This window comes from Pagrus pagrus (genome assembly GCF_965226575.1).
Source record: "Pagrus pagrus genome assembly, chromosome: 16".
NCBI classification, from domain to species: Eukaryota; Metazoa; Chordata; class Actinopteri; order Spariformes; family Sparidae; genus Pagrus; species Pagrus pagrus.
Window position 1 is genome coordinate 15,650,987 of NC_140200.1, and position 15,797 is coordinate 15,666,783.

At 39.6% G+C, this 15,797-nt stretch overlaps 2 protein-coding genes across 2 annotated transcripts in view; both read left to right on the forward strand.

Moving 5' to 3' along the window:
• Nucleotides 1-257: 257 nt before the first annotated feature.
• Nucleotides 258-13,754, forward strand: LOC311271799 (interleukin-6 receptor subunit beta-like). The gene is made up of 16 exons (XM_084377656.1): nt 258-896; nt 3,915-4,187; nt 4,320-4,446; nt 4,548-4,738; nt 4,845-4,972; nt 5,732-5,755; nt 5,954-6,122; nt 7,752-7,834; nt 7,962-8,175; nt 8,329-8,499; nt 8,998-9,099; nt 9,183-9,323; nt 9,427-9,564; nt 11,079-11,163; nt 11,285-11,363; nt 12,159-13,754. Exons 1-16 carry the CDS (start codon nt 842-844, stop codon nt 12,567-12,569), a joined length of 2,391 nt encoding a protein of 796 aa, XP_084233782.1. The 5' UTR covers nt 258-841; the 3' UTR covers nt 12,570-13,754.
• A 408-nt stretch (nt 13,755-14,162) lies between these two features.
• rngtt (RNA guanylyltransferase and 5'-phosphatase) overlaps nt 14,163-15,797 on the forward strand; it is a 97,956-nt gene continuing 96,321 nt past the window's right edge. The window contains exon 1 of the mRNA XM_084376700.1: nt 14,163-14,570. Within this exon, the coding sequence (XP_084232826.1) occupies nt 14,507-14,570 (64 nt within the window). The 5' untranslated portion in view covers nt 14,163-14,506. The remainder of the gene's footprint in view (nt 14,571-15,797) is intronic.

Genomic DNA, 15,797 nt, shown 5'->3' on the forward strand with positions numbered 1-15,797 from the left:
GCAAAGCATTTAAAGATAAAAATAGAAATTGTGAGTCAGTTATCTATCTATCTATCTATCTATCTATCTGTCTGTCTGTCGATCTCTCTCTCTCTCTCTCTCTTTATATATATATATATATATATATATATATATATATATATATATATATATATCTTTCTCTATCTATCTATCTATCTATCTATCTATCTATCTATCTATCTATTTAAATACCTCTTTTCGTTATACTTAAATAAATATGCTTAAGTAGCCTAAAATGTTCTAAACTTAAAGAGTATTTTTACAATATGGTAGCCTATTAGTACTCTACTATAATACTATAGTACTTAAGTACTTAAGTAAAGTATCTGATTACTTCCTCCAGCACTTCTCTTTTGTGAACCCATTTCTCCATTTCCTTACTTAACCCCTCGATATTGTTGTGCAACCAACTACTCCCCAGGCGCTGAATTGTTTAATAGTCTGGTAGTGCTGTGTGATTCATAGCGTCGTTATCAGGAGCGGGAAGGTGAAGTGGCTGAACCTCACGGTGCTCTCTGGAAATACGCGCAGAGACACATTATCAGTTTGGCAGACAGTCGACGAGTTCGGTCAGTTCCTCTCGGCTCGCCGCGGTTCCAGTTGAGTAATTCCTGCATTTTTATTTCAGGGTTTGCTTCAGTTCCTGTTGCATGGTTCCTGAGACACGGCGCTAGCAGGGGGAAATGCGGTGCAGTGAAGTGTACACTGTGCCCTAACACACACAGTAAAGTGGATTTTAAGCGTTTTTCTCTCGAGCAGATGAGAATCCTGCAGCTCTAAGAGAAGATTTCTTTCAGCTCTGGTAATGGGATAAAAAGACATGTATCCCCTTTTGTTCCTGTTAGTCCTGGGTGTAACACCCTCCGTCTGTGAAGGTAAGTTAACCTCTTATAATTTATTTTTATTGTGTAACATGGTGTGAAAATGCTGAGCTGCCTACTGGTAGCCTATTTCTGGGATTTCTGGGAAACGCTTGTTTTGTTTTGGTTTCAGATCATGATGGTCACTGTAGTTAATGCGGGTCAACACATACTCGAAACTTGCTAGAATCCTATTATAATATTGCTTATATTCTATGATGACACCTCAAATTAAAATAACATTATCATTATAATTATTATTATTATTATTATTATTATTTCGTTACAGACAGTGTTATAGGCTATAAAGTACCCAAAAGTCATACTTTAGAAAAAGTAAAGATATCATGTTAAAATATTACTGGAAGTTACACATATAAATAGCACCTGAGTAAAAGTATATGATATTAAATGTACTTAGGTTAATTTTTTGCTTGAAAGTTACTGTTGATACCTAAGTGTCAAAAGAACATGTAAAAGTTAATTATACATATATTTACATGTATGCATATGTAAATATTTTCTGCCACATTGTTTTTTGTTTTTTTTAATGCTAGCAATCAAATTTATTTTATTTTATTTATTTATTAGTAATTTATTTGATTTATTTATTTGTTTCTTGTGTGCTTTGTCTCTTTTTTGGCAGATAAATTATAGAGAGTATAAATGTTGTTTTAAAGAGGCTCTATTATAGCAATTTACATGTAATAATCACTTTTTTTATTGGGCATATGAAAAATGAGACCTTCCCCTTCTCTCTCGACTGCCTATACACGCCCGTGGATGATTTGTTTTAGTTGTTTAACGCTGCTGGACTGTGAATTTCTTTGTGAAGGACCTGGGTTGGATTTTCAGCGACAGTCCAAAGGATGTGACGTGTACGTGATCTGGAGGGCCTTGTCATAGCGCCTCTCACCTTCTAACTAACAGAGCAACAGTGGCTAGTATTTGTTTAGAAATGAGTCACAGATGTTCCACAGAGACCCTTTAACTTTCAACAACGCACGTAGGTTCAATTACATTTTTGAAACAAAGTCAAAACAGCCTTGCGACATGTCTGAGCCTCAGGTGACCCCTGAGGTACTGAAAAGCAGCACAACAACCCTGATGAATGCTGGATGCCAATTTAAGCTACAGAGGTTCTCACACGTAATGGAAAGAATGATCTCACTGACGTGAAGTGACCACAGACACACATACTGTACCAGTGTATGGAGCTTAAAGCCTAGCAGATCATCTGCACAGTCAAGTGAAGAAATAGACTACAGTAAGTTTCAGTTAAAAGACAATTTGGGGGGGGGCTACGATAGTCTACTGGTGGTTGTCACCTAAATATATTCCATGGGAGCTGTTCGACAAAGAAAAAAACATCACTATTGAAAACAGATCAAATTGTTTTTTTTATAATTGTTGGAAGGTTTCACCTATTTTACGACTTGGTTTTGAGGGAGCAATTACTCATGGATTGGAAAAAAAAGGTACATACTGTAACTCTAGTTTCATGACCACAGCTGGTGCCCTCAAATGGAAAATGTTTACCGGTAGCAAAAAATGAGCTTTGGTTTGATGATTTTCACCGGTATTGATTTTTAATTGCAAATGAAGAACCAGTGAGTGTCTATTGAAGACTTGACGATGCTGACATAAAACAGTGTTGGAAAGACGTGCCCGTCGCTCTTTCCTGAAAAGATGCCGCTTCACTGTGTGATAAACTCGTTAAATCGTGGGCTTTATGGGTTATGGCAGAAGAACAATGTGGGGAAAACCACTGTCCCGTAATTTTGCCAAATAAAACCTGCACAGTGAGCAGTTTGCATTACATTGGGTTGACTCAGACAGTTCACACTCCAGGAAGAGAAAGGACTCAAAACCCTGGTGTGTGATGCGATTATAAAACAATCTCAAAAATGTGATTTCTACACAAAACTTATCTTTTCTCATTGTTTGACTCCTTGTTACTTTTTAAAACAGATTTGTATTGATCCACACTGAAAACATACAGATGAATTTATTTATCATCGCTCACGCTCAGCATCCTCACCAAAACTTAAGAAGCATCATCTTAGAACGTAAACACAACCGAGTGATTTGTTACGTTTCACCATCCAGTTGGTGCAGACGTAAAGTAGACTTCTTTTGATCAAAACCAAGTAAATTTACGTCCGTGAACCGTAAAATTACAGGCAATCAGTTTGTGGTGGAGTAAAATCTAAAAGTAAAATCTAACCATGGTGCGGACTAAACTACCAGAGCAAGGGAGCTTGAAAAAGGGGGATTTCGATCTGTTTCTAAGAGGATGATGCAGGGTTAGTTTGCCAGACCAAACACAACAAGATTTCAAAAGCTGGACTATGAATAAATCCATCTGTTGTTTATAAACAGTTCACTAAGTCAATTACAAAATAATTCCACTGTAATTAACCCCTGGAATACTTTTTTGGTCCTGTATACTATACTATACTATACTATACATAATACTAACGATGCTTATGATATGTTTAATATCTTTATAACATAAACATACAGATAAAAAGCATTAAAGCGAAGAATGACCTGCTGTCATTTTCGTCAGTACTGATGATGCGCTTCCTTCGTTTGTCTGAACCGGACCAGAATCAAAAGCAACAATGTCGACTGTAGCCCGTGTTTATTGTCATTTTAACCATATGCAGCTATTACACAGCACACAAGCAGCTATTGTCCTGGTGCTGCATAACAACACGCAACGCAATATTTATAGTTCTGCAAAAAAGATTCGTCAGTGTTACACTTATAATTAAATTGTTAAAATACAATATATTAACATGTTCGTTAATCATAATATATATAATAGTAGATAGTAAAATATACTAGTTATTTATCATTTCTTCCCCTGACATTTCTTCCCCCTTACAAATTAAAAATCTTTGTGCTAAACTTAGCTAACCAGGTGCACAATTGCCCTCGGCACACAGCAGTCTTACTCTGTCCAGGAGAGAAAAGAAGCGCATTTCCTAATTGAATAGTAATTGAATTTAACCTCATCATTTCCAGGAGGCAGGCATGAGAACACCTGCGACGTTGTCCCTAAAGATCTGTACATTGAAGTGGGATCCAGTATCGAGGTAGTGTGCCAGACTTCATGTGTCCGTGGCAAAATCTACTGGACGCTGGACAACAAATCCGTAGATGAGAGCCTGTATAACACGACCAACTCGACACACGCAGTCCTGTCACTGAGGAACTTCACTCTCCCCAGAGCTACATTGCAATGCCACAGTAATGAAACCCGTCATGTCCTTGGAGGCACCACCATCACAACATACTGTAAGAAGTGTTTTTCCAAATTGTATTTTATCTCATTTGGGACAGCGCATATTAAGGAACTAGTTTTCATCTGTAGTTCCATCAAGTTACACCTGCTGTAACTTTATATATATGACAATGCTTTTTTTGCAGTAAAACCCAGCAACCTGTTATGCTTCCTCCATCATGAAAAACAGACTGAAAGTACACCAGATCGGTTCACATGCAGCTGGGAGCATCAGGTTGATCCTTCATTGACGATCGACTACACTGTACTGTGGTAGGTTTCATATTTTCTGCCTTTTGTGTAAGCACTAATGCAGGAGCAATTCTTTCTCATGTTGATGTTTGTTGATAATATAAAACATTTATGTCTTTCAGTACTAATTCGTCCTGCTCCCACCAGGGTGTAATCTGCAGCTCAAAGAATAAATCAAAGCGATGCAAAGTCGATTATATAAATATAGCGTCCAAAATACCTTTAACAGGGCGTCATAGTGTTACTGTGAAAGCTCAATCTTCTGCTTGGGAAGCGACCTCTGACCCTTTTGAATTTACACCTTTAAATATTAGTAAGTACCATAAAGTCAATTTTGTGGATTTCTCAATGATGTCTTTGTGGTTTTAACATTGCACGTTTCTGCATTTTGATGTGCTGTCATGTTCATCTTCCCCCAGCAAAACTCATCCGTCCAGAGTTGAGTAATGTGACTCTCAGCTCTGATAGTCTGCTGGTTTGGTGGGAAATCCCGGGACATCGCGGCAGCTCACTGGATATGTATCGCTGTCAGGTCCACTACAGCAAGGTATGTCCCTCTTTGATCTTTTTAAATCTAATCTAATCTTGAAGTATTTACTGGAAGCAACCGCGAGACAGTATTGAATCTCAGGCAACAATTCAATTCAATTCAATTCAATTCAATTCAATTCAATGATAGGAGTCACAAATCAGAAAAAGACAACCAGATTATGTTAAAATGAATACAAATAACGTTACTTTAGGTATCTCCAGAGGTTATGTTTTCACCCGTGCCCATTTGTTTGTTTGGTGGTTGGTTGGTTTGTCAGCTGGATTACACAAAAACTACTGAATGGATTTCCATGGATGGAGGTTTTGTTTTTTGTAATAAAATAATAATAATAAAATACAATAACATAATATATGCCAAGGAGTCCAGTCCAATTGATTACATATATTATAAATTTATAAATAATGTATAATGGTTATCTTAGCTTGCCTAGCACAAGCAGAACAGATACAACTAATATCTGAAATTACAAACAACAATCACAACAAGACAGCTGTTGAGTCCTGCAACTGTACTTTTCCCATCTCTATAATGTTGTGCATTGTGGCATTGATAGCAGACAGAGTACATGCCATGGACACTACTTTTTTGTTCCATTCTTGAATTTTGGAGTCTAGTTAGTGGAAATTCGAATCAGTTAACCCACAACAGCAACACCAATTTCATAATCTTTATTGCTCCTAATAAAAAAAGGTGTAAAAACTAGAGAATAGCTGTTTTTGATGAAGCCCGTTTCTGTTGCCTTTTCTGTTCCAGGTGGTCAATGAAGGAACTCCAGAGGTAAGAGACCCATTTTTCCTAGCAAGACACCGTATTTCAAAAAAAAAAAAAGCTGTGAAAGATTTCCAAAGCACAAAACATCTGTTTTATTTCATTAATTAGATGACTTTGGATTGTGGTGAAGGATGATTCATTCAGCATTACACGCTCTTTTAGTTCCCTGGAATTTGAATGGAAATCTGTGTGTTTTTTTCCTAGTGGGTGCTCGGTGATATAGAAACGTGCAGTCAGAAAATTGCAAGCTGGAACATTGCCATTGAAAAATTGGACTCCTGCAGTAACTACACAGTTGCGGTCCGCTGTCGTTTGAACGAGGGCCCCTGGAGTGACTGGAGCCTGGAGAAGACGGTTCTGACCAAACTGAAAAGTAAGAACGATGTCAAAACTGCTTCCACCTGCATGACCACAAATTATGTTTCATCTGCTTTTAAAATAGCTTACATTACTTTCGACTTTTTGAATTGTGTTTCTAATCGTTGTAATAGAATGTAGATGACATGAATATACCTTGGCTACAAAAAGACAATAACTTGGCACCACTTTGGTCCTGGTGTCATGAAGATCAACGATTAGACATTGATAACAACTTTAAGGTTCACATACTGTGTTAGTTTACTTAGAAATGCACCCATGCTTCTAGTGGCATGTTGGGCATGTTGGTCTTAAAATGGGGTATGCTATCTCAAAGCAGCAGAGGGCAACTGTACCAATGACCAACATAACCCGATATAAGGTCAATGGTGCAGTATTTTTCCACACTTTATTCAAATAGTAAGATATGACTACATAGGCGACATTTTCATATGCGCAATAATTACTCTGCAGGGAATATCGTGGCACATTTGAACAGGAAGACTAAAAACTTTTGTCTTTTAGTCTAGTCTTCTGTTGATGTTTAAATAAACACAGAACATTAATTAACATCAGATCCTCGGATACAAAACACAGCTGGAGATGCTGTGACTTCACACTTGGTTTATTCATAGGTTTCACACTCACAAATGTTGAAATGTAGTTTCAAAACTGCGGTCACTGACAAGGCAGCTTTCTCTGCCATGCATGTTTTGGCGGTGTGACGGTGTCAGTGGTTAGCAGAAACATTAACTGCTAACATTTTATCCTGGCGGCTGGGCTGTTACCATAGGCACTTTTATTGATCTACTCAATCACATTTTGGCTGATACTCCTCTCCCACAGCCTGATGAGTTGGGAGACGTTTGTTTCATAGGAGGGGTTGTGAGGGAAGGGATGTTGGTGACACAGGTGGTCGCATTAGCCAGGTTTCAACTTTATAGAGGGCAGTCACATATTTATAACACAACATGTAGAATTCAAATATTTTGCACTTAATGTCAACAAATGGACCAGAATCATTCAACAACCCTACTAAACACCCATATACACTGTTTCCCAGCTGGTTTCTGGGGTTTAATACAACCCCTTTGCGCTTTGCACTGTACTCTCCTTCCAGATTATGCGCTGTTTAACTAGTGAAAGGGAGATGGACATGCCCCAAAGGCACTTGCACCATGAACTTAAACTATGCACCCCAGTTTGTTTAAATCGAGCCCTTTATGTTCACCTAGTTCACCTGTTTACAAAGTGACGCTGGTTTTGCTTCAAATAAACAATTCAGAAGAGAATTGAAAGGGACTAAACATCAGCTCGCCCCACTGTTATCTGACACACATTTGAGTTGCAGGTTGGTACATGAATGTGAATATTTTAAGGCTTGCCTGCAAAACACAACAGTTAAAATGTATCAAGGCAACTGACAACAGACAATTCCAGGACAGGTAATACATAATGAGTCATCAGGTTTCTCAGAGTTGAGAAACAGTAGGAATCCTGGAAAACCAAAAAGAAACAATGACTAATAGTACCATCACCTCAACATTGATTTCCAGATGTTACCCTGAACTCAAAGCTGTTTTGCTTTCAGTTCCAGGTGAGAGCAGTGGTCCTGTTATATTAAACGTACTTTAACCCTTTACAGAGAGCGATTACAAGCCGCTCCTGTGGAGAAAGGTAGCTGAAGCAGATAAAAATGGAGAAAGAGAAGTTCAAGCCGTTTGGACGGTAAGGAAGCCTCTGAATGCCTGCCTTTATGTTTGAAATTCACTTCGCTTCATTTCCAAACTCATAACTCAACTTTTCACCTTTTTGTATTTCTCAATGTCTGAAGTGCTTCTAACTGTCTTTGCAGGAGATTCCTTCAACATGCCCAGACACATTTTACTACGCTATCAAACAAACTCCCTACAAAGAACACACGACTGGAGTAAATTATACGTCTGCTTTATGTGACAATTCAATTTGTGACGTGAACCAGGATGCACACACAATAACTCTTGAAGTCCATAACCATATTGACTCCCTGTTTGCGAAGGACTCCGTTTATGTTCCAGCGATTGGAGAGAGTGAGTTTTAATGCTGTTGATGTTGGTTTCTTAATGGGTTACCGCAATTTATGGGTCATGTTGCTTCATTTTTAATGGATTAATGCTCTGCCCTGATGCATGTTAGTGGCTTGGTATCGAGCAATTAGCTTCTTTTCATTTGATCTCACTTAGCGGGCCTCCCTGAAGTTACCGACATCCAGACGAACTCAACCCCTGAGGGTGTTATTCTGCTCAGCTGGAGGGCTCCTGCTCAGCCTGTCAGTGGCTACATGATTGACTACACCCACAATGGAAATCAATACTATTGGAAGGAGACCAAGGACACTTACACTAGGCTGCTTGGTATGTTAGACAACAGACGTGAAGTGGTTGATGATGAGATTTGATACTGGAATCTGCGTCATCATCAAACCCATGATAATTTATGGGCAATGACTTTTTTGACCGTCATATCAATTATACCCATCATCTGGGCGTGGCATGTAATGGATACACTGGTGGAAATAGACATTTGAAGGCTGCTCTTACATCCATTAGCCAGAGAGATCTTATAATTTGATAAATACGGAGTTCTCAATATCTGTGACTCATCTCTCACAGCTACAGAGCCACTTTGACATTTTTGTACCTCACCTACAGTGATGGAAGTACTCAGATCTTTTGCCTAAGTAAAAGTAACAAATCTACAATGTACAAATATTCTGTGAATCAGTAAAATGGTGTGAATTGGCGAGCTTAAAGCTGTCCACTTGTGATCGGATCACTCAGGCCGGGCCTGGTCTGAACAGGGCCATAAAGCTCCTATTACAGATTTTCAGAAAAGTCTTCCCTTTCTTCCAGACCTCCTGGATAAGACGCAATACAACATCACAGTAACTCCCCTCTTTGATGGCAAGTCAGGTCATGGCACACAGGTGCCTCAAATCTGCTCCAGAGAAGGAGGTACATCTTTCAGATTTTTTAAGGATTCTGAAAACGTATGTCTGTGTGTTACCACACTGATTTTGAGGTCATGACCCCTGCAGATCCAGGGAAAGTGGAAGTCAACGTTACGGCTGGACACCGAAGCGCTGATGTGAGCTGGAGTGTGGAGCCACAGGAGGCGTGCAGTGGTGAGGCTCTCAGCTTCATCATCTCCTACGGAACAAGCCCAGAAACAGAGCTCAGTAAGTCCACCACAGGCTTGATTGAATCTTGCTAATCAATTGAAGATACTTATTCCTCCTTCCTGTTGCATTTTACGGCATTTCTGTCATGGGTTTGTTCCAGATTTTACTGCCTATAACAAAAACCATCACACTTTGCAAGATCTGACACCAAGCACTCAATACAGCGTCCGTGTCGAGGCCATAGCTCGTACTGGAACTACCAAAAGCACACCACAAGTCTTTGAAACCACAAGATATGGTGAGTAGTCTGTAACACACATTTAAACACATTTTAGCCGCAGTTCTATGAACACAGCTGAAGCTCTCTACCAGAAACTTAAAGGAGTGTCAGAAATAGCGACAGGGTGAAGATCAGAAGCCCTGTCCTCGCACAGCCAGGATACAGTGACAGTGTTTAAATGTGCCTGACTTTAGGAGCTGACTGTTGTGGCATGTTTAATCCTGGGGGGTTAGTTGGGATTTACCTTGGCTTCCTAAGAGCTGATAGCACATTTTGATAATGAGTCAGAGGACTTAACTTTTCCAAATTGACAATTTTGGCTGCGGATGTCTTACCAAAACAGATGCATCACTTGTGTTGCATGCGTGTTTCGGCAGGTCAGGTTGAATGTGCGGCTCGCTGAGATACCTGGGCGAAAACACTACAGCTCCCATTCACTTTGAGCGTGGTTGGTGCGTCGAGGCTGTGTCTGTTCAGACTTCAGGGTTGGCCGAGAAAAGGCAGCGAGGCCTGCTGCGCAAAAAAATTTAAAACTTGGGTAAAAAAACGCAACCTGACGTCACGCTGTGGCAGCCATTCCCGTAAGCCGGAGATCAGATTTCAAATGAAAAAAAATGGACAGACATGAAATAGATGCTGCGTGTACAGACCAGAGCAACTAAAAGACTATACAGATTTCATTCACAGAAGATCTGATACAAGTAAATGATGATGACTGAGAAGGCCGAGGCATTGCCAAGTGGTTACCATGGTGACCTGGAAGAGGACAGCGCACGCAAGATACATATGATAAAAGCTTTTCTGATTGACTGTTTTTTATTAGAGCCGATTATTTTCACAATTAATTGATCAAACGATTTAAAGATGTTCTCAAGAAGCTTGAAACAGCACATCTTTGCTTAGAAACCGTCTGAAACGATCAAATCATCCTAACAGTTGGCTATCAAAATGAGTCGGTTGATCGAGTAATCATTCAAACGACATGACACGTTTGGTGTCAGGGTGAAACAGGTACTGTCATACGAGATGTTAAGTCTCATAAGTTTGTTAATTCATCGATATACATCTCCCTCTCTGCTCACCCAGGAGGTGAAGTCACGCTGAGGTCGAATTCTTGTTCCTCCAGTATCTAACCTTCATTATATCTCGTACGAGAGATGCACTGGCTCCACGATAGACCAAACTCCGTATTCTCCCATCAACAACAACGTGACTCATGTTCATGGATCAAAAAGCTGTGCTGCACAACATAACGCTAATTGCTACAATGCCTGATTTGGACTGAAGACAGCCGTTTTCAAACAAAAACGCTCTTTCATAAGCAAGTCAAAGAGAGCATTGCTCAGTTTGAAACACTCGCGGGTATTAAATACTCACGTCACTCACTTAACCATATCTCATCATCTCTTTACACTGTTATGTAGCTACTGGTTGCTCAAAACATCATAAATCATCATGCCTCACCCATTCATCAGAAGAATGTGTTTTGTTAAAGCGTGTCATTCGTTCATTGTTGTTTTTTCCTTTGACAGGTCCGCATCTCAGCAAAGCTCTCTTCCTCTGCGGAGCCCTCCTTATAATTCTCGTGTTATCTGTGGGATTAGGCTGTGCTGTTCAGTAAGTGTCAATAGTTTATTGTCAGCGATCACGTGGTATGGACAGAATAAAAAGCATATTGTACTACATTTTGTGTACAGTTCAAAATCGCCTTAATGAAGCCTTTAATCTGATTTTCTAGGTGGAAGAAATTCGAGGAGAGGCTGGTGCCTGATCCTGGCCGCAGTTCTGTGGTGTTGTTGGCGCCAAGTCAGAATACGGTGAGGAGGGAATTATATCCGTTTTTAAAGAGGCTAAGGGGAGTGACACTACTCAGGTAATTGTCAGTCATTTGTGATCAGGGAGGGAGACGTGCTTGATCATATTGTCTGGAAATTAGGGCAGAAATATCACAACGCAGACGGGCGCATGCATCTACTGATGGATGAGAGGCTAGATAACTAAGCTAACTAAGCTAGCTGACGCTACAGCTCAGCGGAGGAGGGCGCCATTAACGTTAACATCCAGCACCCGCTTCCTTTGTGATACAGATGAAATAAAATAGTTCCTACATGAAACTGCTCACAACAAGAAGGTCTGTGGATTATCTCGAGTAACCAGGTCAGGATTTCTGGAAAGAAACATTGCTGTTAAGTTTTTTCAAATGTACTTTTTGGCGCTTTGAGCGTCACAAGCCGAGCGCCGTCTAGCTCCATTATATTTGAGATATCTCCAAAACTCAGCAACTCAAACCAAAACAATCTGGATGAATAAATAGCGCTACAGGTAAGAGCAAAACATGTATTTATGATTTTGGAATTAACTTTCCCTTTAATTGTAGCACGCCTGCTAAACCCCACCAAAAACAAAACAAAAACAAAAAAAAACAGAAATGTAATCGTAATAATTAATAAAATGTTTTTTTTACATTTTGTACTCTTTCTTCTGGTTATTTGTTTCCTTTGTGTTTACTCTGTAACCTGTTTTCTTTTTGTTAATTAAAAGAACCTGCCTGTTCATGCCTTTTTTGTTAACCCTTTCTTTGTCTGTGTGTCAACCTGTTGATATGTCCATAGGGAACGTGCTCCTTTGAGCCATCCGAAAGCACCTGTGACAGGGTTTACATTGAGGAAGATCAGCTCGGACCATCAGCCTCTCCGCTTGACACAGGCTGTAATGAAAACCCAGCCAGCGACCAGACAAAGGGATACGCTGACCCTGCTATAGACCCGGCAACAGACATACAAACTGAAGACCCAGTTGAACCTGTAGAGACACAGCCTCTATCTTCTCCTGGAGAATTAACACAACTGCTTTCTTCAGAGAGCGGCCTGTCCAGCCCATATCGAAGCCAGAGTCCCCAGGAAACTCCTGCGCTGAAGATTAGTAAGCAATGTAAGCGTGTTCCAGTGAAACAGCAAGAAAAGGTGCCACCACTGAGTGTTTACGTCAGTCTGGACATGTTTGAACAAGGTCAGGGCAGGTAGGGGAGGTGACAAGAAAACTTGAATGACTTTCCAAGAATCAAGTCAGACTGTGACTTGAACACCTTGTTGTGTAAAATACTGCAAGTTTACATTTCGCCAATGTCTATCTGTTATTGATACAAACATGTAAATATTTATTAAAAAAAACGTGCGTAGTTGCTGCTTTATTGAGTCAACTTGATGTCATTTGCAGAGATAATGATATGGACTTAACTGTATGTCCCTCGAGCAAGAGTTTTGTGATAATACATTATGTGGTGGAGGTCGAAATGATGAAACAAATACGAACACATTCAGACTGAATCATATTATATCATAAAGCCCAGGTTTGTCCATGGTAGATATGTGTAAATAGTGAGAATTACATTCTGTTTTAAAAGTCAGAATGCTGTGTACTATATTAACGTTCTCATATGTTTCCTGTTTCTGCACAACTTGGCATCAGTTATAACATTAACATGTACTTTACATAAGCTGTTTGATAGTATAGCATTTATTGTTTTCCAGCCATTTTTAGATATCCCTTTCATAACAGTCGTTTTTGTATAAAATGAGGTAAAAAGGGCTCCAGAACTACACTCAACATGCTGTTTACAGATATAATGTAATGCCTTATCACACATTTTATTTTGTTCACTGTATATTGTATATACTGTATATTAAAATTGTTAAAGTGGCACTATGTAGTTTTGGTGAAGAAATTCAAACTCAGAATTTTAATATTTACAACACTGATGAGGTACTCAACTCAGAAATATTTATTTTTTCCATAACTGAATAAACAAGCTGTTCCCAGAGGAAAATAAGGTCCCCAGAACACTGTTTGAAGCTAGAAAGGTGGCAGGGTCCGCCACATATAAACTGAAATTGTGTTGTCCTTTAAGGTCAGATTGTTTATTCAGTTTATTCAGTCATGAAAACCATGAGAGTTTGATTATTAAGTTTGTTTAGACATAAAAAATCATCAAAGATCTTTCTCTTCTGGTTAAAATTTCTTCCCCAAAATTACATAGTGCACCTTTAAACGGTTCAAAGTTTATTAATTACCAAATGCATTGAAACATGTAATAAATATTCACGCATATTCACGTTTCTATAACATGTACACAGTTAAATGTGTTTGAAAACTGGTGTGAGTTTGTACTTTATTGAACATGACCAGGACTTCTGTAGCAGAACATCACAAGAATATTAAACAAACATGTAAAACAAAGAAAGGAAAATCAGTATTTTATCTTCTCTCTTGTTGTTTGAGTACGTATTGTTTTCAATGTGCTGCTTTTAATCCATTTCAAAGACAAAGGATGATATGGTCTGTGATAAGAGTATACTTTTATAAGCATGTGTGCATGTGCATTTCTGCAGAAGAGTAAAAGTACACTACATGGTCATAAGATAATGTACTGATGAAATGCTAAAACTTAGAGAAAACATATATCAATGTTATTTTTATTTATTTTGCAGGAAACACTTTCTAAATCATGAATTTTGCAGTTGTGTGTCCTCCCTCGTGTGTACAGCAGGTGGCAGTAGCACGAAGGTTGTCGTCTGAGCTACAAACATTAGCAACCAGAGTAGAAGACAAAGCTAGTTTAGCCCTAGCTAGCTAGCGCGTTTGTTGACTGTAGCGAGGCTGTGCTAGCTAATTGCTAACAATCTGGATTTAAGAGAAAACGGAATAAAAACATAACACCATTTTTGGGATGCTTATCGACCGTGAGTCGTAACAACATATGTTTTGTGTAAATATCTGCCGGCCCGTCAGGATGTTGACCGGGCTCAAACTTGTTGGATGATTCTCCTGAATTAGAAGCTAAAGGGCCTTGAGTCCGCGGTGCTTGGGTGAACGACAACCGGGAATCGGCGTGATCTGAGAGAGGGAGCATCAAGCTACAGGCTAGCTAGTTAGATTCACTGCACCAAAACCTCTCCTGAAAATGTCACATAACGGACCCCCTCCTCGATGGCGGAATTGTCCCAGAAGAGGACAGCCAGTGGCAGGTGAGACAGAAACAGCTAATCCGACGCTTCATTAATCATACTAAATTAACGGTACGTTTTGCAGTTGCTATTATAATTAGCTGTTAGCTGTGGGATTTATTGCAACTTGTGTTCTTCACCCTGGATGCTGATAGAACATAACTGGGTACCTTTTCTGGTATGTTGTGATCCGCTTTTTAATTTTCTGAATGTCCTGATGTACCAGGCAGCAACTTGGTTCAGTTTCAGTCACGTATAAATGGCATGTCTAGCATCACAACACAGTGACGTTAGTGAGCAGTGCAGTCCGAAGTCATGTCATTTTGTTTTTAAATGAAGCGATGTTTGATGTGAGATAAGATGCCGATGACACCAACGAACTCAATAAGCTCAGACATTTATTAGTGCGCATGTTTGTTTGCCGCTTACAGCGAGGCCACCTTAATTTGTCATATTTTTAAATGGAGTTTGGTGTGACACCATTCGAGCGCGCGTTGTTTAGCTAAACTGGCACCTGTGGCTTACTGGCTATCAAAGCTCAACTCTTTGCAGACACGCGTGCTTTTTTACTAGCCAACAACTCAGATTTAATCCTGAAGTAAAGCTGACTTTGTGGGCTATGTGTCTTTCATTTATTTCCCAGAAGAAAAAGTGCAGTAGAAAAGTGCTAACAGTTACAGAGCTGGCTAGCATCGCTGTCGGAGCGTCACGTGTCAAAACAAACCGGGGCAGTAGCATGGTTGTACACGATCCTGTGTAGTGGTCGCTGTACAGTAAATCATGTCAATATAACTACTTGATTACTCGGATCTGGCATGGAAAGACCCATCTCTACCCCTCGTATGCTTTTTATCAGTGCAGGAGTCGAGACAGAGGCTCAAATTAAAGGAGAAGTTGGTAATGGTGGCACTTTAAGATCCAGACGTATTGCTTTAACTGCAGCAACAGGAAGGCCATATGAGCCATAGATCTGAGATAGAAGGTCGAAATTCTTAGACATAAAGTCACAATTTTGAGATTAAAACACGTCATAGTATGAGATAAACAGTCAAAATGATACTCCTGTTGTGTGACTCAAATCTTCTCTGTAGCACGACCTCTTAACTTCCTCTGAGTGATTCTGATTCATAACAGTTGATGACTTTTCAGGGCCCATTTTACTAAGGCTCGATTGATACACCCATTAGACTCAGCCACAAACGCTACAATGGGAAAGTCTAAAGCGCTCAGCATTGATCTGGAAGAGCC

What these genes read in the sequence shown, in the direction of transcription:
- LOC311271799 (XM_084377656.1), top strand. Translation starts at nt 842, where the DNA reads ATGTATCCCCTTTTGTTCCTGTTAGTCCTGGGTGTAACACCCTCCGTC. An exon ending in AAGTTCAAGCCGTTTGGACG is followed by an intron (nt 7,835 to 7,961) that starts GTAAGGAAGCCT and finishes CTGTCTTTGCAG; the next exon opens with GAGATTCCTTCAACATGCCC. An exon ending in TGTTCCAGCGATTGGAGAGA is followed by an intron (nt 8,176 to 8,328) that starts GTGAGTTTTAAT and finishes GATCTCACTTAG; the next exon opens with CGGGCCTCCCTGAAGTTACC.